This window comes from Marmota monax, unplaced genomic scaffold (assembly GCF_021218885.2).
Source record: "Marmota monax isolate L192 unplaced genomic scaffold, Marmota_monax_Labrador192_F-V1.1 WCK01_AAM20220418_F8-fsc00205, whole genome shotgun sequence".
In the NCBI taxonomy this organism is placed as follows: Eukaryota; Metazoa; Chordata; class Mammalia; order Rodentia; family Sciuridae; genus Marmota; species Marmota monax.
The window spans coordinates 1,463,312-1,487,580 of record NW_026692417.1 but is presented as its reverse complement, the minus strand read 5'-3'; the positions used below and the strand labels follow the sequence as shown (position 1 = coordinate 1,487,580).

At 44.3% G+C, this 24,269-nt stretch overlaps 2 protein-coding genes and 1 long non-coding RNA gene across 14 annotated transcripts in view; 2 read left to right on the top strand and 1 right to left on the bottom strand.

Annotated features, from left to right (window-relative positions):
- The window catches only part of Plekhm1 (pleckstrin homology and RUN domain containing M1), a 50,165-nt gene extending 41,639 nt beyond the window's left edge, over positions 1-8,526 (bottom strand). For 3 of the 7 annotated variants that reach the window (XR_009226672.1, XR_009226673.1, XM_058578745.1), the window contains exon 1: positions 3,786-4,520. Coding sequence is in view for 1 of the 7 variants with exons in the window: in XM_058578745.1 (XP_058434728.1) it covers positions 3,786-4,022 (237 nt within the window). In the remaining 6 variants the exon portion in view is untranslated. Of the gene's footprint in view, positions 1-3,785; positions 4,521-8,368 lie in introns of those variants that run through there. The other 4 variants (XM_046442711.2, XM_046442712.2, XM_058578747.1 and 1 more) reach the window with 3 other exon arrangements.
- Positions 3,895-14,731, top strand: LOC124091624 (uncharacterized). 3 transcript variants are annotated; one of them, XR_006851399.2, is made up of 5 exons: positions 3,905-4,028; positions 4,458-4,627; positions 5,205-5,297; positions 8,108-8,221; positions 10,909-14,731. It is a non-coding gene; the product is annotated as an uncharacterized LOC124091624 (long non-coding RNA). The 3 variants fall into 3 exon arrangements; XR_006851400.2 differs by lacking the exon at positions 4,458-4,627 and having other exon boundaries at positions 3,895-4,028; XR_006851398.2 differs by having other exon boundaries at positions 4,458-5,297.
- A 5,073-nt stretch (positions 14,732-19,804) lies between these two features.
- Positions 19,805-24,269, top strand: part of Wipf2 (WAS/WASL interacting protein family member 2) — a 47,706-nt gene continuing 43,241 nt past the window's right edge. Inside the window, exon 1 of one of the 4 annotated variants that reach the window (XM_046442708.2) lies at positions 19,805-19,974. The gene's annotated coding sequence lies outside the window, so the exon portion shown is untranslated. Of the gene's footprint in view, positions 20,013-20,161; positions 20,293-20,353; positions 20,373-24,269 lie in introns of those variants that run through there. The other 3 variants (XM_046442709.2, XM_046442710.2, XM_058578750.1) reach the window with 3 other exon arrangements.

The following is a 24,269-nucleotide window of genomic DNA, read 5'->3' as shown; positions in this document are numbered from 1 at the left end:
GCTGACATTAATTCAACCTTCTGCTGCTTTCCAAAGTAAACAAAGCAAGTTTCTCTGATCTCGTTTTCCAATCTCATTTAATTCTTAGAGTAATTCCATAAAGATGATCATCCCTATTTTACAGAGGAGAAAATAGAAGTTAAATATAAATAGGGCTCAGCTAAGGGACAGAATTCTCTGGTCTCCTTGTCCTTTCATCATATCAAACTATCCTAGGTCTTTGGCTTGAAAGTTTTTAAGGAAACTACTATTTCCAGACTCTTCAGAGCTGTGGTCAGAAGCTCTGCTTATAAGGCCTGTAAGCAACAAGACACAATCCTGTGATCAGATTCATAGTCCCAAACAGCTAAGCCCAAGTCCTTCTCAGGGTACCTGAGTTTCACAGCTGTCTTTTCTAAATGTTTCAACACCAGGAAAAAACCGTCCTAGTTGTTTTTCTTCATTATACTGCTTGTCCTTCTATATACAGAATGTCCAATTTCATTTCCTCCAGAGATCAAGGAAGAAATAAAAAGAGAAGAACAGCTTAGACAAGACTTACATTAAATGAAGAAATGGATAAGCTGACGTTACCACTCTCAAAACATTCAACCCATCAGTAAACAGCAACCTATTCTCTTCAGAGAATTCTCAGCCTCTCCTAACAGCCTTCTGTCTACTGTCTGAATCTTACCCTGGTTGTTCAGAACAACAGACTGGTGTTTATGCCATCTAACTGCTGTACTAACTGATGAGTCATGTTATTTCACTGGGAAAAGAATGACAAAGTTATCTTCTGATTCGGAAAGGCAGCTGATCTTTCAGACATGTGAGTGCTGAATGAGTAAACAGCATCTCCTTCTATATGAAGCAAGGTGGATTTCTGGACCAGTGTCCTTCCTGGATGGGGTGGGGTGGAGGGAGAGGATAAGTCCTTCAGAACAATAATTTCAAATGAAATTTGCTGGAGGATGAGGCAGTGTGTGGTGGTACACCACTGTAATCCCGGGCTGAGGCAGGAGGATCACAAGTTTGAGGCCAGCCTCAGCAATTTGGCGAGGCCTTAAGCAACTAGGTGAGACCCTGTCTCAAAATAAAAATAAAAAGGGCTGGGGGTGTGACTCAGTGGTTAAGTGCCCCAGGGTTCAATTTCCAGTTAAAAAAAAGAAAAGAAAAAGAAAAAAAAAATACACTGGAGGGTGAGAAATTTCTAGCTTGTAATTCTTGGACCAAGGATTAGTGGGCAAAGGCAGAATTGTGAAAATGGTAAACACTGAATATCTTTCTTTCCTCCCTCCTTCTTTCCATCCAAAAACAACTATTTCCCCATATTCTTGTCCCATGTGCTGTAGAATTCTAACAAAGTGTAAATTCTGGTTTTGTTGTTTGTTTACTGGAGCTTGAATCCAAGAGCACTTTACCACTGAGCTACATCCCCAGACCTTTTGATTTTTATGACAGAGTCTCACCAAGTTGCCCAGGCTGGCCTCAAACTTGCAATACTCCTGCCTCAGCCTCCCAAGTCACTGGTGTGTACCACCATGCCTGGCAAGGAACAAACTCTGAATGAAAGAAAATAGTAACTCTGCCTGAGTCATTCACATTGCATTTCTATACCTAGAACTGTGCTTAGCACACAGTAGTACTTGGAAAATGCTTGTTGAATGACTTGATGAATAAAATTAAAACAGGGCATAGTGCAGGTAGATTCATTTTTAAGACTGTGGAAAACTGAGGTACACCATTCTGAAGTGGTAGGGGTACTGTGGAACTCCCGCCATTAAACAAAGCTGCCAGTAAGGGTGAAAGCCATTCATGTAAGTCACATCTTAATGGCAGGATATTGAAGGTAGCAGTGTATTCAGTTTTCAAAAGAAAAGACCATAGTGACAAGCAAAGACAATGGGTCCTCTTGGGGGCCCTATAAATCCTGCCAGGGCTTGGGGTGTAGCTCAGTGTAAGCATGTGCATTAGATGGATTAGATGGATTAGATCTCAGCACCAAAAAAAATAAACAAATTGCCATCAAATGGCTAATCCTTCTGAAACCAGGTCATCAGAATTCAGAGGAAATGTACATCAAAAAGTCCCCAGGAAACTAACCACTGAGCATGAGCCCTAGGTGCCTCAGAAACATCCCTCTGCCTCAGTTACTGTGAGATAATGTGGCTTCCTGTGTTCATGAAACCCAAATGGCTAAAATTCAATGACCCAGCACAGAAAAGAGGAAGCAATTCAACAGCTTCTGCACCCACCTACACTTCAGCTTCCTCAGGACCCACCACCTCTACTGTTCACATGTAACATGCCTCTGACACTATGTGATCCCTGTGTTTAGTGCTGGAACTGATCTGCCATCAGCTCTGGCAAGGAGCACTGGGACAGGATCCTCCACAAGTGCCAGGACAAGACACATGGCCATGGCTCTGTAATTACAGCCAACCCCACTGGCATTCCCTGAGGTTCTCCAGAGCCAGAATACCAGTCAAAAGGAAGCAAGGGCTTCAACTGTCCCAGGGTGAGTGAGCTGGGTGAGGGACCATCTCTCACCTTGCAGGAATTTCAGTGACACCTATCATTCCAACAGTCAACACAAGTAATATAATATGAACGGTGAAAAAACAATCCCTGGGGACAGGTATAAGGACCAGACATCAGGGCTGGGGTTGTGGCTCAGTGGTAGAGCGCCCGCCTAGCACAGGCAAGGCCCTGGGTTCGATCCTCAGCACCACATAAAAATAAATAAACAAAATAAAGGTATTGTGTACCACTAAAAAATAAATAATAATAATAATAAAAGGACCAGACACCAGGAAAAAATCTCTGACCCAAGAGTAGAGGAACTCTACTCCTCTGCACTCATTAACCAAACAAGCTGCATGGTCTATCAAGCTGCTCACCTCTGAGCAAGCACCTAGACTTGACTGTTCAGGGTTAGCTGGTGGGGTTGGCAGGGAGCTCTGCACTACAATTTCAGGCTGAATGGGAGCTGTCAAGGAAAGAATGGGCAGAATTGATGTGAAGAGTTGCTACAGGGACAAAAGGTGAAAGGACATGGAGATCTCTGTTAATAAAAGGAAGAGGGTGATAGGAACTGAGGCAACTAGAGATGGGGACAGATAAAGACTTAGGAATGGGGTTTCCTCGCGATGGTAGAGGAGGGAAAAGAAATACATAATGAGCTAGGAAGTTAAGGGCAAAGTCTGTGAAGAAGCTACACATAAAATTTGGGAGAAGGCTGAAAGAGGAGTTAACACGAAGCGGGTGAGCTCAACAGGGCATGAGAGGAGGAGAGAGGTAGACGTTTGGGATAAACAGACCTTAGGGGGCTGGGTAGACATTGGGAGCTGGGGATGAGAGAGCTGAGCCAGAAAAGGGGAAACATGAATGGTGAATTTAGGGGAGGTTTGTGCGGAGTATTAGGATTGCCAGGGGGGTTGTGGGGTGAGGATTAGATAAAAAGGAGGTAAGGGATACATCCAGATCGGAGTTGCAACTAGGTTAAAGAGAGGTCACGAGTGAGGCTGCATTTATGCAAGACCGGTGGTAAGAAGATGGGAGCAAGAGCTGAGGTTGGGTCACGGGTAGGAGAAAATGGACGGAACAGGCCAGCGGTGGCAGCGCGGACCGAAGGCTACGGTGGGAGCCCGGTGCGGGCTGGGAGGGCAGAGGGCTCCGAAGCCGGACTGTCTCGAGGCAACCAAGATCTCTGGGATCACCGCGAGGGCTGGAGGACCTACTGCCGGTTGGCGTAACGGCCCCGCCGCCCCAGCGCTGCCCTCTTCACCCACTGACCCCTAACTCACCAAAAGGAGCAGGGAGCGGGGCTGGGGGCGCTCCTGGCCGCGGCAGCCCCTCAGCCTCGGAACCGACGCTGCAGCCTCCTGGCCGTTGACAACAGGAAGCGGCGCCCCAGCGCCTGACGCCATCTCGTTGATTTGGCGCTCCGCCCCGCCTCCAGCCCGAGGAGTCAATAGTGAGGCTCTGAGGATCAGAGGGCCGGGGCCAGGAGTTCTTCGAAGCCGGAGGGTGCGGAGCCCCATCCGCAGGTGAGTGGATCTAGATCTCTGTACACCGGCCCAAGTCGGACCGCGCTGGTAGATCCAGGCTTCTGGGTCCCTGACTCCGCTCGATCGGCATCAACTGAGCGACTTTGGGGTAGTGACTTAGCCTCACAAAGCCGACGACAGTCCACTTGAGTAGTACCAATAATACCCACTCTTAATACCTACTCTTCCTTTGCCTCCCAAAGGCATCAGTCCAACCCAGTGGGTAGAGCCTGGGCTCAAATTGGAGCCTTCCTCCTGGCTTTTAAGAGCCGGGAATACACACCTATTTTGAAGGCACCTAATACCACGTGATCACCTTGAGGTTTCTCTGGGCAGTCTCATGTGTTCAACACAATCCTGAAGACCTGAAGCCCAGGGGTTCGCTTTTCCTCTTCCAGCCTTGTAGTTATTTGTTTTCTTTCCTTGTAGAAGTGACATCGCTCTTTCAAATGAACTTAGAAGAAAAATATCAAGAGCAGCAACTGCGCCTGGAACCCTTGGAGCCAGGGACAGTTCTTTGGGCACTTCACACTTGCAAACTTCAATCAATGGGAGCCTAGGGCCTGAGCATGGACTGTGAATTATTAGGGTCAGGAGAGGTACTTGCGCGTCCTAAGAGAGTAGCACAAGGGTGACCAGGGACAGGCCAATTCTTGGAAAGAAGCTACACTGACTTTGGTTGGAGGTCTTATGCTCCCTTGGCCTCTAGGCAAGGAAGGTGGCCCTCATATCTCCACAAATCTAGGGGGCCCAGTTCCTGTTTCCATTTATAAAAACAACTGTTGGGTGTGGTCCCCCACCTTGTTAGTGGGCTGCCTGCTCAGTAATTCTCCTCCCCTCAGTTTCAGGCTAGATGGGTCACAGTGTTCATTCAATACAGTTGATATTGAGCAGGAAGATGACAAGTACGCACGTACAAACTATTCTTTTGTGTCAAACTCATTTTAAACAAGAAGGAAGGTAAGGTGTTTTCTAGGGAAACTTACCTACTTTGGCAAAAGGATAGCTGTTTCTGGTCATAATCATCACAGACAGATATTGGTGGTTTAGAAGAAGCATGTCCTGCCCCTAAATCAAGCACTTCATGTCCCTCAGTTATTCCCTTGCATTTTTGTTCAGCTGTTGAAAGGATAACTGTGTGGAATTCCTCAAAATAATCTCTTGTCTGTTTTTCAGGAGTCTCTGTTTCCTGGTCCCTTATTTTCCAGGCTCCTGATATCTGAAAAGTTTCCATGCTTGTCTACCTCTTCTCATCTTGCTCTATACAAGGTGAAGCTATATAAAGGCCTGGAGTTAAGATGGGGGAGGATGGAGGAAGTGGCAGGAAAGGGCAATGCACAAATGCACATAAATATTGCACATTTCCACAAAACATTTCACAATGGACCATGAGCGCACCAGGTAGACTCCAGATGGGGAAAAAAAATGTTACCCTGTGACTGGAACAATAATAAAGGTGCCTGCAAAATACTATCGAACCAGAGAAAAGAATTTGAGAGGTTTCCAGATGCATAGTATCCATGAACTTGTGAAGAAGTGTTGAGTTTGTGCTTTAAAGGTTAGTTCAATCTAGCTTCAGTCTTTGATCCTCCATTATTCATCTCATTCCCTTGTCTTTTGGTAATAGAGCCTCCCGTAACACTTCATGCTTTGAATATAGCCCTTGCTGCTCTGCCACATTGACTTATTATTATTTTTTTAAATTTTTTGGTACCAGGGATTAAACTCAGGGGAATCAACCACTGAGCCACATCCCCAGCCATCCTCTTCCTCCTCCTCTTCCTCTTTTTTTTTTTTTTTTTTTGGAGATAGGATCTTGTTAAGTTGCTTAGGGCCTTGTTAAGTTGCTGAGGCTGACTTCAAATACATGATCCTCCTGCCTCAGCTTCCTGAGCTGTTGGGATTACAGGTGTGTACCACCACAGCCACACACAGACTTATTTTTTAAATAGACATGTTTTTTTTTTTTTTCTCTCCCCTTCCCTAGTTTTCCCTTCCCTGATCTCAGGGGAAACAGGATTACTCTTCCTCTCTATCCTAGGCCCAGTTTTCTGTCTTTGAGCATACCTTTAATCATAGGAATAAAGTAATTCAGACTTGGGGGATGGCTCAAGAAGATCTAAGAAATCTCCCAAATTAACAAGTGAATTCTCTCTCTCTCTCTCTCTCTCTCTCTCTCTCTCTCTCTCTCTCTCTCTCTCACACACACACACACACACACACACACATACACACTCACACACACACACACACACACACACCCATCAGACATACCTGGAATGTAGCCTCTGGGACAAGAGTCCCCTCTGTTTTTTCCCTTTTTTCTTAAAACTGTGTCCTCATTACTGGAGTGGCATTGGGGACAAGGACCAATTTTTGGTACCACTCTTATTTTACTTTAGGGATGAGCCTCCTTCACTCACTGTGATTCTGCTAGGTTTAAGTCCCCCACCCCAGGATATGTGCAAGACAATGGCCAGCCAATCAGAGTCTCCTCTTCCCTGAACTGTGACCCAACAGGCCAATCAGAGACCTTTTGAGGAAGGTCTTTCTCTGAGCCATTTCCTCCACAGCAGTGGAGAATTGGACCATTCTTGCAGATAAGAGGAGTCTTCTCCTATGTAATGTTTTGAACAACTAATAATTAAAAAAAAAAAAAAAAAGAGGAGTCCTCTCAAGGCTGAAGTTATCACAGAGGAAAGTGGACCTGAGATACAGATAGGGAGTGGATGCAATGAGTGATGGATGCAGCCAGCCTTAAGCCCTTAGGGGTTCATGTTATATAAGCTGATATGTCATGTTTTTATTTAAGCATATTTTAATTGAATTTCTTTCATATGGAAAAAAAAGCCCTAATATATTATCTTTTTGAACTTGGGCAAGTTATTTATCCTCCAGCTTCAGATTCTTCAACTATTAAATTGGGGAGAATAAGATCTCCATTCTAAGTAGCTGTAAGATTTAAATGAGATAACATGCATATACATTCAATATATGATTACTATTAGTGATATAGTGATTATATTTTTGGGAGACACAGACAGGATTTATTTGCTCTGCAAATATTGCATGGTGCACACATGCATTCAGAGGCTTCCTGCTGTGATGGGCTCTCCAAAGATCTGCAGTTATTAATTGGAAATCACTGTTCCAGAGGTTACCTTTTGAGTAGGGCAACCTTTATTTTCCTGTCCCCTTCCAGTCTATGTGTATTCTTCCTTTAAGAGAAAGTTTGGTGTTATAGTTTTCTCCACCATGTTCCCATCTAATTGGCCTAGATTCAGGTTACTTCCAAGCAGATTCCCCATCCCTTATTTTGCTAATAATCAAACTTGCTTAGGAGGCATGGTGTTTGGAAGTTGTACATGAACGCTTATTTCTGTTACAAAACTGGAAACACCCTTAACAAGAGGAACTATGGCTGCTGATTATTCACGTGGAATATAATCACAATGACCCACACACATTTCTTGGAGGAAAAAATGTCAACCAGTGCATGGCAGCTGGTTGAATTTTTCCTTTAATGTTCCCTTGCTACTTATTAATTCACTTTGTTGCTTGTGAGCTCCTAAGAGGAGAGAGAGACTGGCAGGAGCTAAAAAGTTTAAGCTGTTTTTTGTAAAAAAAAAAAAAAAAAAAAAAGTAAAAGTAAAATAATGTCTATAAGCTTGTTTTAGGCAAATTTAGGTAATTTCCTGGGAACCACTCTCCCAGTATAGTGACCTAATTCCCAATTTGTATTTTTTTCAAATTCATTGTTAAATACCCAGTGATATTGCAGCCTCCCAGTTGCCCTCTCTGAAATACCCTTACCAGCATGTCCATCAGAATTGTAGAGATGAAAATAGTCTCCTATGCTATCTGATATGGTGGCCATTAGCCATGTGACTATTGAGCCCTTGATGTGTGGCTAGTGTGACTTAGAAGTTGACTATAAATTTTTAATTTGCATGAATTTATATTTGCAAAACATATTATACATAAATATTACATACTTTTTTTAATACTAGAGATTGAACCCAGGGCACTTTACCACTGAGCTACATCCTGAGTCCTTTTTATCTTTCATTTTGAGACAGGATCTCACTGAGTTGCTGAGGCTGGCTTTGAACTTGTGATCTTCCTGCCTCAGCCTCCTGAGTCCCTGGGATTATAGGTGTGCATCACTGCCTGGTGCAGCATGGGCTTTAAAGGTAAATCTCACTGTCTTGAAATTGTCCTTAAGCCATGTGGATCCTTGACTAGCTTGGTGCCTTCAGACAGCCTTCCTCCTAGGATATTTCAGGTGATGAGACTCTTTCCAGTTTCAAATGGCCTCTAGAGAAAGAAATTTCACTAACCTGTTTTGGTGTTTAGTCCTTTCTTCTGGAGGTCCCTACGGGAGGTAGCAGATTCAAAACTGGCATGAGTCAGATCTGGGCACAGATCTCAGCTTCAGATGGCACAATCTCTTTACATTTTATGGGGCAAATACTTAGCACATGTCTCTCTTTTGTAACAAATCACATGGTGAGAATGAAGGAATGGTTTAAAATTCACTCAGTAATATTTCTGAGTCATCCCTAAGGGCAGGGCATGGTGCTAGGCACTGGGAGAAAGGGAGCAGGAGCAGGGTAGAGAGGAAGGAGACATGATTCTTTCCTTGTCAGGACTCCTGATCTAATTAAGAAGGTGGCTGAATCACCACAGTGGTGGCATTTCTTTTCAGTAGGCTGCAATTCCAGGTGATCACTAGAAGAGTGGGTCCAAATTGTGTAACCTCCAAACCAGGGATCATCACATACTACGAGAGAATTACTGGCCCCAATTTCTCTCCCCTCCTGGCATCCATGGTCTCCATGTAGTGGGAATGTCCTTTCCTGTCCTCTGGCTTTGGGCTTGCTTTGACCCTTCAAATAAAGTACAAAAGGCCTGCTGAAGTTTTGCTGGCCCTTGTGTGTTTTTGCATTCACCAGGAGAAGTACATCTCTCAGGCAGCTATGGCATCTCCAGCCTGGACTGCAGAATGAGCACACTTGGAACAGAGATGCAGGGAGAGATACCGCTCAGTGGTTAGCATAGCATTAGAGAAGTATCTATATTAGACAGCTACAGGATTCTGCTGCAGGGATCCTTATTCCAATGTGGCGTTTCGGTAGCAATCCTTATTCCAATGTGGAGTTTCGGTAGCAACCGCTAATCCATTCCTTTATTAGGTTGTTGGTCCAGCTGCTACAAGTGACACCCAGCCCAATAGTGGGTTAAGAATGTTCTCTGAGTTGTCATGTAATAAAGCCAATAAAGAAGTCTGGTGTTTCCTACACACACCATCATGTAGAAAAGACAGTAGAATGAATTGGACATAACTTTTCTATGCTCATATGTGACATATGACTAATGTAACTCTACATCATGTACTCCACATCAAGAATGGGATCCTAGGCCTGGGGTTGTGGCTCAGTGGTACAGCGCTTGCCTAGCATGTGTGAGTCACTGGGTTTGATTCTCAGCACCACATATAAATAAATAAAATAAAGGTCCATTGACAGCTAAAAAATATTTAAAAAAAAAAAGAATGGGATCCTAATGAGAGTAAGTTGTACTGCATGTATGTATGTCAAAAGACACACCACACTTCTTCTGTCATGTATGACTAAAAATAAATAATAAAGAATTAAAAAAAGACACTCCACTGTCATGTATATCTAAAAAGAATAAATACAAATAATAATAAAAAGTCTGGTGGTTCATATGTCAGAGACCCAGGCTCTATCTATCTTCTTGCTCCACCTTCCTCAGGGTATGGCCCTCATCTACATGAAGCCCTCTTAGTATTTCCAGTCGAGAAGCCCCTTGAGGAAAGAGATTCTGTCCTAGTCAGCTCTTAACCCCAATACCAGAAACGGTGTCTGACTTATAACCCAGACTTAGCTCAAGCTACATCTTTTTCATGGGTTCTCCTTAGATGAACTTTCCCTCCCTGAACCCACACCTCCTTTCTGTATAGTTTTTGCCCAATAGTACATTGGCCCATTTCATCATCATCTTTTTTTTTTTTTTTTTTTGGTACCAGGGATTGAACCCAGGGGTGCTTAACCACTGAGCCACATCCCTAGCCCTTTTTATACTTTTTATTTTTTAATTTAGAGACAAGATCTTGCTGAGTTGCTTGGGGCCTTGCAAAATTATTGAGGCTGGCTGTGAATTCACAATCCTCCTGCTTCAGCCTCTCGAGCTGCTGGGGTTGCAGGTGAATGCCACCTCGCCCAGCTCCATCACCTTCTTCTTGTATGTTTTATTCCCCAGGCTGAGGATCAAACTCAGGAGTACTCTAGAGAACTCTGTGAGGATGGCCTTAGGCCTGAGCCTAAGCAACTCATTTTAAAAACTCCAGTTTGAAATCTGCAGTCTCATCAGGCAGCCTAATGGAGCTTCCAGGATGGCCCTCAGGCCCCCACCTCAATAAACTCAGAGTGAAGCCTCTGGCAGAAGAGGGAAAGGTGCCCTATAATTGGGAAAGGCGAAAAGATCCACCAGATGTTTTGTTTTTAAATATTTATGTTTTAGTTGTAGTTGGACACAATATCTTTATCTATTTCCATGTGGGGCTGAGGATCGAACTCATGGCCTCACATGTGCTAGGCAAGCACTCTACTGCTAAGCCACAACTGCAGCCCCCAAACCAGAAGTTTTAATCCCAGAGTAAATGATGTCACTGAGAAATCCAGTGGCAGCTGATAAGGATTGAAAGGGGGGTCGAAAGCCCCCAAATATAGTATAAATAATAGAGCAAATGAACAGACATTTATCCAGCCAATACTGATACACAGAAGCTGGAGAGCTTGATGAGGACCTGGACTGACATCCCATCACTTGTCATTGTTTGCCTGATCCTCTGCAGGTCTCACCGCTCTCAAACTCTACAGCCACATCTTGACCCTGGTGAGAGTTGCAACTTCTCCCTACAACCCTCTCCTCAACCTCAACTAGCAGTCAGCTCCACCCCAGAAGCCTGCCTTGGTTCCTGATCTGATCACCATGGTCTGAGTGAGTGTGCATCTGCTGGACTTAAAAGTCTAAGGCTTGAGACTTTTGATCTGACACCCCCACCCCCCGCGCCTGCCAGGTAGGCGGAACTGTGACCACCGACAGAAAAAGCCCAGTGGCCCGCGGAGGGGCAGAGCTGCCAACCACTCCTGCAAGGTAGTCGGGCCTGCGACCCACTGGCAGAACAGGCGCAGCGGCCTGCTGAGAGGCAGAGCCGCCCCCTCCCCCCGCGCCTCCAAGGTAGACGGAACTGTGACCACCAACAGAACAGGCCAGACCTGCAACCGACAGACAGAACAGGCCAGACCTGCAACCGACAGACAGAACAGGCCCAGTGGCCTGAGGAAGGGTAGAGCCACCCCCCCCCATGCCTGCAAGGTAGGCGGACCTGCGACCCACAGGCAGAACAGCCCCAGAGGCCTGCAGAGGGGCAGTGCCGCTGCCTGCGCCTGCAAAGTAGGTAGAACTGCGACCACCGACAGAACAAGCCTAGCGGCCCGCAGAGGGACAGAGCTGCCGCCCGCGCCTGCAAGGTAGGCGGACCTGCTACCGACCGGCAGAGCAGGCCCAGCGGCCTGCCGGTGTGGTAGGCACATTGCCCCAATTGGAGGAGGGGCAGAGCCGCTGCCCGCGCCTGCAAGGGAGACTTTGCAACTATACAAGACCAATATAAATATATAGGGGGAAAATTCAATAGCACAACAGTTTCACCAAGTAGAAAGGAACGCGAACAGTATGAAGAGACAAGGAAAGAAAGGACCACAAGCAATGCAGGTCAACTCAACGTTAGAAGAGGTAATAGCTGCAGCAGATGGAATGTCAGATAAAGAATTCAGGATATACCATGGACCACTCGATAGACCCGATTTTTAAAGGGGGACTCGAAACTGCTTGCCCCACATCGTCCCTTTTCAGCCTGAAGAAGCCAGAAAGATCTTCTTCGCCCCCCTTCCTTACAGCAGTAAGGAGTTCCCAACTTATAGGGGGGAATGAAGCCAGATTTAAAATTAGGTAGTCAGTGTAGTTAGATAAATCGGGTCTAATATCGAGTGAAATCTAAAATGGAGACCATGCAGAGAATGACTCAGGGAAAACACAGGACAACTCATGGAATGTTAATGAAGTCCTGAAAAGGCCCTAGGCCAAAGTCCACCTCAAAGAAATGTTAATGAACAGCCCCCAGCAAAAAGGTGCTGACTCAGAAGTCCTTCCTGACCAGATTACTTCTTTGGCCCACCTGTGTCCCACCCCTCGGGCCTTCCAACCTACATTCCATCACCAAAACTATAAAAAGGGGAAACAATCGCACTTCCACGGATTCCACCTCTTGGGTCCCCTTCTTCCTCTGGGAGAAGTCTTTTCTGCTGTCCTTTAATAAACTTCTAATTTCTACTCTGAAAAAAAAAGTATTCAGGATATACATGCTTTAGATGATCTGGAGTCTCAAGGAAGACATCAGACAGCAAAATCAGACAATGAAAGATCACTTCAACAATGAATTACATAAACAAATCCAAGAAGCAAAAGATCAACTATACAGGGAGATAGAGGTTATAAAAAACAAACAAACAGAAATCCTAGAAATGCAGGAAGCAATAAACCAACTTAAAAACTCAATTGAGAATACTACCAGCAGAGTAGAACACTTAGAAGATAGAACATCAGATAATGAAGATAAAGTATTTCAACTTGAAAAGAACATAGACAGCTCAGCAAGACTATTAAGAAACCATGAGGAGCTATAGGATGATCAACCCCCACATTGGGCTCTGGAGTTATGGGGAGTTCCACGTAGTGGGGCTTTGGGGGAAAAGCTGTAGGATTTTCAACCCCCACATTGGGCTCTGGAGTTATGGGGAATTCCACTTCCACAGGTTTAAATGCGAAGCTGGATACTGTTGGATAATGAACTTGATTCTCAGTTAGGACCTGTGGCTGAGTTGAAGTTTCTTGTGTTGGAATTATTCCTTCTTGATACTTTGGAAGCAAAGTTGAGGTTTTCTGCATGGTTGGAAAAACAAATATGGGGACCGTTGGAAGAGATATAGAGAACGTTCCAATAGCTATAGGGAACGGTGAAAGAGCTACAGGCTTCTTCTTCGCTCTAGAACGTTTAGCGGGTTTTGGAGTTGAGGTGAGTTCCAGGTCCAAAGGTTGAAATGTAACACTGGGTGATGTTAAATCCTGAGCTTGATTCTGACTTAGGACCTGAGTTGAAGTTTCCATCTGAGTTGTGGTTGCTTGCTGAGCTGAAGAGAATCCAAAGTTTTCAGGGAATCCTGGAGACTGGGAAGGGGCATTCGACTGGGTTGGATAAACTGTAACTTGCTGGGTGGAAACTGGCTCAACTTCTTTAGTGGCTTCTGAAGGTACAGTAACTATCAGAGCCACATGTTGAACTGTGGTTTTAGGCAAATTTGAAGACCCACTTCTGAACATTACTTCTAGATCTTGAAAGAGGTGAAAATGACATGGAATCACTGAATGAAGGAAGCAATAGTCAGGACAAATGTGGATTCTGGAGGTTTAGTTGGGAGTGTTTCCTGGACTGGTGGAAGTTCAACACTCACGGGGGGTGTTGAGGGCAGAGATGAGCTCTCCTGCTGACTTGATAAAGATTCCTCAGGCACCTCTTCAAGCTGACTGGGGACCTCTTGATCAATTGGAGGTTGTTCCTCCTCTAGAGGGGGGCTTGGCTGAGGTTCCAACTGCTCAGGGGACACTGAGGACTCATCTAGGGTCTCCTGTTGTGCTGAAGTTTCAACCTCATTATTCAATTCTGGAGTAGGAGACTCAGCTTGATCAGAACCTAGAGAAGAACCTGTCACATCCTCACCTTCTGGAGATTGACCTACATCGTTAGGGAGCTCTGGAGGCACAGTTGGGGCTTCAGGCTGGGATGCAGAAGGTCCTAAGTCATTAGTTGGAATTGGTCAAAGAAGTTCCCACCTCTGTAGTGGGTTCAGGTGTTATAGTCATTAGTACATCTGCAGGTTTACCAGTCACACTGGGCAAGTCTAGAGATTGCACCGGTACTTCCAGCTGGCTTTCAGAAGACTGGTCCTCCCCAGGAGACTCAGAAGGCTGAGTTGGGGTCTCTTGCTCACTGAGAGAAGGTTCAGTCTCCACAGGAGGGCCCGGAGGCTGAGCTGGGGTCTCTTGCTGGGTTGGAGAAGGTTCTACCTCCTCCGCATACTCTGGAGGCTGAACTGGGGCCTCCTGAACTGGAGCCTCTGGCTGAACTGGGGCCTCCTGAACTGGAGCCTCCTGAACTGGGGCTTCCTGAACTGGGGCCTCCTGAACTGGGGCCTCTGGCTGAACTGGGGCCTCTGGCTGAACTGGGGCCTCCTGAACAGAGGCCTCTGGCTGAATTGGGGCCTCCTGCTGGGCTAGAGAAGATTCGGCCTCCTTGGTAGGTTCTGAAGTTATGGTAATTTCCACGTCTGCAGGCCTACCTGTAACACTGGGCAAGTTATAATAATGAACTTGATCCTGACCAGCTAAAGAGGGTTCAGAGAGCTCTGAAGTCTGAGCTGGAGGTAAAATCTATTAAAGTCTTTCAGAAATTGGTCCCTGTCAACTTGACAGTATAGAATGGGCCAATGGTCTACATGGGGACATTTTGGAAATTTGAGTTTTTGTCTTTCTCAATTAAAAAGACATGCTACTGGAATTTGGTCAGGAATTCTAGAGTGTTGCAATTCAAGGGATGATTCCTTATAACCAAGAATTCTCTTGCGTTTCACAAGACTTTTGGATGACCTCCTGGATGTACTATGTGAAAAACGTCTTTGTAATTAGCTGATCCCAGGATCTATCTTCATTAACCGTACACTCAAGGGAGAAGGGGACAAGTTTATTTCTGGATATCTGGATTACTCTTATCATGAGAATGTAGTCCTTTGAATCCCACCTTTATGGAAGGAGAAACTCCTGCTAAATTCCTCTTATTGAGGTTGTTCCGGGGTGTTCCCTTTTCCCATGAGACATTCACAAAAATCTCAAATTCACCTAGTTAGGCAAGCACCTTCAGAACAAAAGCCTGCTTCAGTGTTCCACTTACATCTCTCTGTGTCCCCGCCTTCACTTACTGTGTTTTGCCCTGAAATTCCTTATTTTTCTAAGCAGTGCATCAAAGCATTTGAGATTTTTATTTTTTATTTTTTTTGGTGTGGGGGGGGGGGTACCAGGGATTGAACTCAGGGACAGTTGAGCACTGAGCCACATCCCTAGCCCTATTTTGTATTTTGTTAGAGACAGGGTCTCAGGGTCTCACTGAGTTGCTTAGCACCTGGCTAAATTGCTGAGGCTGGCTTTGAATTTGTAATCCTCCTGCCTCCGCCTCCCTAGCTGCTGGGATTGCAGGTGTGCACCACCATGCCCAGCTCAGCATTTGAGATATATTTTTTAAAATATTTATTTTTTAGGTATAGATGGACACAACACAATGCCTTTATTTTTATGTGGTGCTGAGGATGGAACCCGGGTCCCGCCCGTGCTAGCCAAGCGCTCCACTGCTGAGCCACAATCCCAGCCCAGCATTTGAGATATTTAAAAAATATTTTTAGGGGCTGAGGCTGTAGCTTGGTGGTAAAGTACTTGCCTCACATGTGTGAGGCACTGGGTTCAATCCTCAGCACCACATAAAAATAAATAAAGATACTGTGTGTTAATCTACAACTAAATAAATATTAAAAAATATTTTTAGTTACAGATGGACAAATACCTTTATTTTATTTTATTTATTTTTTGATGTGGCACTGAAAATCAAACCCAATGTCTCACACATGCTAGGCAAGCGCTCTGCCACTGAGCCACAACCCCAGCCTGAGATTTTTTTTTTAAACATTTTTTTAGTTGTTGATAGATCTTTATTTTATTTATTTATAGTGGTGCTGAGAATCAAACTCAGTGCCTCACACATGACAGCCAAGTGCGCTACTGCTGAGCCATAGCCCCAGCCCTCTGAGATTTTTTTTAAAATATATTTTAGTTGTCCATGGACCTTTAATTAATTAATTAATTAATTAATTAATATGTAGTGCTGAAAATCAAACCCACGGCCTCTCCCACATGCCAGGCAAGCATTTTACACTGAGCCACAACCCGAGCCCCAGCATTTAAGATTTTTTTGCTACTGTGGATTGAATTCAGAGGCGCTTAATCACTGAGCCACATCCCCAGCCCTTTTTTTGTATCTTATTTAGAGACAGGGTCTCACTGAGTTGTTTAGGGCCTTACTAAATTGCTAAGGCTGGCTTTGAACTAGTGATCCTCTTGCCTCAGCCTCCCAAGCCACTGGGATTACAGGCATGCACCACCATGCCCAGCAGCGTTTAAGATTTAAAAAAAAAATTTTATCCAGGATTTTAGTTGTTTTTAGGTCTTTTAGGTTCTTAGCCTGAAAAGGAAAGCACAAATATGCAATATTTTTGCACATATTTAATATGACCTGTCTTTTCCAGTAATGCAACCACTATGTAAATTGTTTTGTATTGTTCTGAACTTTATCAAGAGTTGTTCACCATTTTGGAAAGTCAGACCAATGGCAATTCTGCCTAATTCAACTCTCCTCGGTCAGTCTGTATTTTTCCCTATCACATTCTTAGTGATTCTAGGGCTGGGGGTAGAGTTTCCTATTTTCCTCTAACTTCCAGTGTAGAATAGTGCCCAAGTATTTGCATATTGAAATGCCTTCTTCTTGTCTTTATTTTTCTTTAATAGCCAGAAAATTATATTGATCTGCTTTTTAAATTGTGTATCCAGGTAATTTATATTGCTTGTTAATTTCACTTCAGGGTAGTAGAGTTAAATATTTGTTTTTAAAAAGATGCATTGAAGCCAGGTGTAGCAGTGTACCTGTAGTCCCAGCTACTTCCATGAGTTTGAGACCAGCCTGAACAACATAGTGAGACTCTGTCAAAAAAAAAAAAAAAAAAAAAAAAAGATAAAAAGAGGACACTAGGAGGGGACAGATTTACTGATGTGATCATTAGAGTTCAAAATCTGGAGAATTTCTGCTATTTTGAAGGCATGTGACTTGGAGCACAATGGTTAACTTTTTGGCATTGGGGTGTAGGTCAGTGGTAATGCTTGTGCTCAGCATGTATAAGACCCTGGGTTCAATCCCCCCCCATGCCCCTTCATCCCTCACCCCCCCACACCTCAGAAAAGATGGTTAACATCCTCAGTTGTTCACACCTGTAATCCCAGCGGCTCAGGGGGCTGAAGCAGGAGGATTGCGAGTCAAAGCCAGCCTCAGCAACTTAGCAAGGCACTAAGCAACTCAGTGAGACCCTGTCTCTAAATAAAATACAAAATAAGGCTGGGTGGTTGGCTCAGTGGCTGAGTGCATCTGAGTTTAATCCCTGTACCAAAAAAAAAAAAAAAAAAAGAAAGAAAAAAAAATGAAGAAGAAAAGGTGGTTAACATTGTTGAATCTTGGTTTCCTTGGTTTCTTCATCTGCAAAATGGGGGTGGTATTATGTACCTCAGAAAGTTATTGTGAGAATTAAGTGAGTTATGATATGTGAAGTTATAATAGTACCTGGCACATGGTGTTAATGTCAGACCTTGCCAGGCATTGGGGACATGCCTGTAATCCTAGCAATTTAGGAGGCTGAGGCAGGAAGATCACAACTTCAAGGTCAGCCTTAGCAACTTAAGTGTGGCCCTAAGCAACTGAGTGAGACCCTGTCTTAAAACAAAACAAAAAACAAAAAAAGAAAAGAAAAACAAAAAGGGCTGGGGATGTAGCATGGTGGTAGAGTACTCCTAGTTTCAATTCTTACTACCACACAGACACACACTCACACCCTCCTCCCCTCACACATACACACCCACAAAGTCACAGGCCCCATGATTATGCCTTTGACCCAATTTCTTGTCTCTTCCTTAAGTTCTAGCTCTCATCACATCAAAATACTTTTCTTGGAAAATGCCATGATTCTTCCTGTTTTGCATATACTCTCCCTGGAATCCTCCCTTCTTTGAAACCCTGTCTAATTCCTATCCATCCGTCAGATCTCACTCAGAAAATGGGTAACAGCCTTACTTAGCTCTTTCTTCATGAAGTCTATTGCTATCTCCACAAGTGATGTGTCCCTGTTTCACCACGGTGGCTGCCCTTATCACAGAGTGATGTTACAGAGCACAAGGGCTTACATTAGCTACAGTGGGCAGGGAATGCCTTCTGTAGAGGGGCATTTGAGCTAAGGCTTGAAAAATTAAAGAGGATAGATAGTACAAAGGCTCTGAGGTCAGAGCTGCCTGCAGGACCACACAACATAAAAGTGATTGATTGAGGAGGGTACAGGTAGGACATGAAGATGAAGATCTGGGAGGCTCTAGCAAGAGTTAGGATCCACTCCCGCATTACCTCACCTTCAAGCATGCAAAAGTACATACCTGGACATCTTTACTTTTGCATCTGTTGATCTCTATGTCTGGAATGTGTTCCTTGCTTCTCTGATTATTAATAAAATCCTACTCATCCTTCAAGGCCAGTTAAAAACCATTTATGAAATCTTCTCTCATTCTTTATCAGGAATTAATCACTCCCTTGTCTGATGTCCCCATGGCACTAATCACATGCTGACTTGTACCTCAGCTAGCTGTTTACATGCCAGTCTGCCCACCAACACGGTGAGTTCCTGAGGACAGAGGCTCTTAGTCATCTCTGTTATCAATCTCCTGGTGCCTGGCCCACATCTGATACATAATGAGACACTGACTTGACTAGTGGGTGGGGTCCAGCACTACTCATGGTGGAACAGAGAAGGAAAACAAAAATAATAACAATTATGGCTTATCACGTGTTGTCCCATTCATTACCTGATTTGTGTCTTCCAACAACACTAAGAGACAGAAGGGACAGGCATATGCATCAATTTTACAGACAGGGTCGCCGAAGCCTTTTAAGTTGTGGGGACTAAGTCCCAATCCTGTCTCTTACTTCAGATTCAGCGCTGGGAATGGAACTGACCCAAAGAGCAGTTTGAGGATATAAATCAGTGGGATGGGCTGCAGTGACAAAGTGCTTTTGTGGGTGGACTTGGGAGAAATCCTCAATCAGTTGCCAAGGAGTTAGCAATTGCGCCAGGAAGGGCAAAGTATTTCTGTCTCTGAGCCAAGCAGCTGAAGGATTTCGCAGCACCATCTCTCATCGCTGAAAATGGGAAACCCTTGGCCCACGAAAGATACCGTTTGGATCTGGTGGCTCAGTTGATGTAAAGGATGACTTGTTAGCAGGGGCCTGCTTCTCTGTTGCCATGACAACCAGAGCTTGCCTATTGGGCCCTTGCAAGGTTAGCTGAGGCGTTCTCTTCGTTAACTCGAGATTAGGGAAGGACACTTAGGGGGAGGGTGTGTGTGCGAGCGCGCCTAGTGGACTAAAGATGAAAAAGAAGTATATTCAAGAAACACGATAGCTGAGTGGTTCTCCACCTCAGTGACATGCTAGAATCACGCGCATTAAAAGTCCCGATACTAGGCTGCACTCGTTCAATTAAATCAGAATCTCTAGGACTACAACCCTGACATCAGTAGCTAGCTGAAGCTCTCCAGGTAGTTTCAATTGTAGTCAAAGATGCAAATCCCGGTTTTAGCTGCTAAGCGGAGTTCTTGCGACCTTCTCAAGATGGCGACCGATCCAGCCACTTCCGTCTTTACGTGCGCCGGCAGGGGGCAGGTTTTCCAGAGGCGCATGCGTTTAGCGTCTCTTTGCTCCCCGCTCCCTCCTCCTTTTTCCCCCGCCTCCATTTTGTTCGCGGACGCTGGGGACGGTGGGAGCACATCCATTTCCGGGTTGGCAAAAGGGGCGGCGGCGGCGAGAAAGAGAGCTTGCTGCGGGGGCGAGTGAGACAAGACGAAACCAGAGCAGAGGTGGCGGAGGATTCGCTCCCGGAGCAGCTGCAACCAGGTCGGAAAGAGGCTGAGAGGGCTGAGTCCGTCGCTGAGGTGACCTGCGGACCTGAGTTGGGAGGAGGACCGGGAGAGGGGGGCTTTAGGCGGGGCTTGAGGAGAGTGGGGGCACCGGAGGAGGGGCCTGAGGGGGAGAGAGGGGCTCTGGGGGCGGGATTTGGGGAAATGGGGGTTGGGTCTGGAGAAGCTAGAGTGGGGGCGTGGGTCATCTAAGGAGGAGTGGTCAGGAATTGGTACTGGGCGGGCGAGGACTGCGAAGATGGGCGAAGTGCTTTCTGAGAGACAGGAAATACAGCATGTTGAAGGGTTGGTTGAGGTAAGACGGAAACTCGCGGTGAAGAACGAGGTAACCGTGCGCAAAAGGGGAGATGGGAAGGGAGTACCTGTTGGGAACAGGTAATTAGTAGGATGCTCTGGGTGAGGAGGCCCGTGTGACATTTTGAGAATTGATTTAGATAAAAAGTCATGGTTGGGAGGATGGCTCAGCAAACTGCTTACATTAGATAGAATCTTACGAGCGTTAGTTGAGAGGCAGTCAGAATGGAGTTAAAGGTTGGATTGAGAAATGTTGAGATAGGTTTTGGTGCACCTGGAGTTGAGGGGTTCCTGTTGGAGTGCTAGATGTGGGCGTTGTGTGTGATTGAGTTGCTGATCAGGAAGGAAAATTCTGAAAAGATGACATTGTAGTGAGGAGTTGGAAGAAGCTGGTGTACTGGAATTCATATTTTTAAAGGGACTTGAAAAATACTGTTTTGGGCTCTTCCAGGGCCCATCTCCTTTTCTTTCTTTCTTTTTTTTTTTTTTTTTTTTCATGCTGTTAGTTTTTACTTAAGTTTTGGTTTCCGAATGACTTATTGAATGTTTCCGGCTACTCTTCTCCTTTTATGTACCAGAAAAGAGCTTAGAGAGTAAAAACTGTTCTAGCACACCTCTGGCTTTACTCATTAACTTTGAGGCAAATCATTAAACTCTTCATTTTTCCCCCCTTTGTAGTATAGGAGGAATTTACTTTTGCATCCTTTGATAAAATTCTACTCATCCTTCAAGGCCAGTTAGAAACCATTTATGAAATCTTCTCTCATTCTTTATCAGGAATTAAAATCCTCATCCTGTTCTCTAAAAGACTGTGTTAAACAAGTGAGATGTTGAAGTGGTTGCAAACAAGTGCTCTGGAAACAAGATTGAGATATTGCTATTTGAAAGACATTTTTCTCAGTCTCTTCCTCTTGGTCGCATGTGTGTATAATAGTGTATATATATGCACGCACACATATATATACATTATTATATAAAATGTATATCTGTGTGTAAATATGTGTGTTTGTGTGTGTGTGTATTGCCAGGAAAGAGTTGGTTTAGATTTGATGCATGTTCAGTTTTTAAATTATATCCCCCCCCCCCCCCCGTAGTAGTGGGGATTGATTTCAGGGCCTTGGGTGTATAAGATGAGCTACATCCCCAGTCCTTTTGTGTGCATGGTACTGGAGATTTTTTTTTTTTAATATTTTTTTAGTCATAGTTGGATGCAATACCTTGATTATTTATTTATTTACTTATTTGTTTTATGTGGTGCTGAGGATCGAACCCAGGGCCTTGCACATGCTAGGCGAGCGCTATACCGCTGGGCCACAACCCCAGCCCTGTACTGGAGATTTGAACCCAGGAGTGCCCTACTAGTGAGCTACATCTCAGCCCTTTTTATTTATTTAAAAAAATTTTTTTTTGTCGTTGTAGATGGACGGAATACCTTTATTTGTTTATTTTTATGTGGTGCTGAGGATCGAACCCAGTGCCTCACAGATGCTAGGCAAGTGCTCTGCCACTGAGCTATAGCCTCAGCCCTCAGCCCTTTTTATTTTTATTTTTTATTTTGAGACAGGCTGGCCTTGAACTTGCCATTCTCCTGGCTGGCCTTCAACGTGCCATTCTCCTGCCTCAGCCTCCTGTGTTACTAGGATTACAGGTGTGCACTACTGCATCTAGCTTTTAACTATTCTTTTAAAAAATTTAAATATATGTATGTTTTTTAGTTGTAAATAGACATAATACCTTTCTTTTTATTTATTTATTTTTATGTGGCGCTGAGGATTGAAACCAGGGCTTCACACATGCTAGGCAAATGCTGTGCCACAACCGCAGCCCCAGTGTGAAACTTTTATAGTTGAAAATTTCTAATTATTGTGTTACATTTTATTGGCAATGAAGTCTGGCCAAAATGAAGATAAGGAAATTAGAGTTGGGAATGAATGAGGTCAGCTGATGGAGACTAGGAGAATGTAGTATTTTATTCTTGACAGAAACTGGATTTTTCCATGAGCTCTTTTTTTCTTTATTTTTTTACTAGTAGATGAACATAATACGTTTATTTATTTATTTTATGTGGTGCTGAGGATCGAACCCAGTGCCTCACACGTGTGAGTCAAGCGCTCTGCCACTGAGCCACAACCTCAGACCCTCCATGAGCTCTTTGAGAATTCACTGAAAAATAATATTTTGGACAATTGAGCCTTATGCTTTAATCCAGTCACTATCTATGGCCTTGTTGTCAGTTGGTAGGGATGAGTGTGCTGTGGACAGTTTTAGCTGCTTTACTGGTTTTTTTTTTTGTTGTTTTTTGTTTTTGCTAATTTTTTTTTTTTTTTGGTAGTGCTAGGTATTGAACCCAGGGCCTCTTTCCAACTAGACCACTCTACCACTGAGCTATATTTCTGCTTCATTGTTAATTCTTCAAAATCCTGTTTCAACTTTTTTTTTTGGGGGGGGGCGGGTACTGGAGATTGAACTCAGAGGCACTCAACCACTGAGCCACATTCCCAGGCCTATTTTGTATTTTATTTAGAGACGGGGTCTCACTGAGTTGCTTAGCACCTCAGGCTGGCTTTGAACTTGCAATCGTCCTGAGTCGCTGGGATTGTAGGCATGTGCCATCGCATCTGGCTTTTTTAACTTCTGTAGGCGTGATTCTCTCTACACTTTGCACATAGGTAAACTTATTTAATCTAGAAGTGTTCCTGAAAGTCTTGGCATTTCTGAGGTTCGAGGTGGATTTGCTAAAGAGAGGGCATTTTTTAATTCTATCTCCCACTTAATATCAGAATGGTGTTTACCCTAGTTAGTACTGATAGCTGTGTGATGTCAGCACAAAGGTGAAATGCAGGGGAGACTGGAAGATATTGAGAACAATGGGGTTTTCAGGTTTTACTGATGGCTTTCAAGAAGGGAAGAGAGGAGTCTTGTGTTGAAGAGAAAATTATAGAATGTTTTTCTTGATTTCTTCTGCTTTCTGGTTGGCTCTGGTGTACTTGGTTCTATTTTCCTACTGCTGAAGTAGTTCTGAAATTCAACAGGCTGTTGGTTCAGGCTGTTTGAGTAAACTACAGCCTTCACACCCACTCCAGGAAGAGCTGCAGGCTGTGGTATATATGTACTTATATGGGGGTAAAAACCTGTGTAATATCCAGATTTTTCAACCTACAGTGTGACTTTTTTTTTTTTTCTTTAAAGGATCCTGGGGACTGAACCCAGTGTCGTGCATACTAGACAAGTGTGCTGCCTCTGAGCCCTTCAAGTTTTTGTTTTGTTTTGTTTTGTTTTTTTTTGCAGTACTGGGGATTGAGCCCAGGGACACTCTACCACCAAGCTGCATCCCCAGCCCTTTTTATTTTTATTTTGAGACAGGACCTCACTAAGTTGCTGAGGCCTTGAACTTCTGCCTCAGTCTCTGGAGTTGCTGGGATTAAGGTGTGTGCTGCATCTTGGTTCATTTATTGTTGTTGTTGTTGCTTTGGTACTGGGGATTAAACCCAAGGGCACTGTACCACTGAGCCACATCCCCAGCCCTTTTTTTTTTTAAAAGATTTTTTAAAAGATGGACACAATATCTTTATTTATTTTTATGTGGTGCTGAGATTCGAATTCAGTGCATCACATGTGCGAGGCAGACACTCTACTGCTGAGCTATAACCCCAGCGCGCCCCCCAATCCTATTTTGTATTGTATTTACAGACAGGATCTCACTGAGTTGCTTAGTGCCTCACTAAAAAGTCTGGCTGAGGCTGGCTTTGTACTCATGATCCTCCTGCCTCAGCCTCCTGAGCTGCTGGGATTACAGGTGTTAGCCACCATGCCTGGCTATCTTGGTTCTTCTTCTTCTTTTTTTTTTTTTTTAATAGTTTTCAGTTGTAGGTGGATGCAATACCTTTATTTTATTTGTTTATTTTTATGTGGTGCCTTAACATGCTAGGCAAGCACTCTACCACTGAGCCATAACTCTAGCCCTCTTGGTTCATTTTT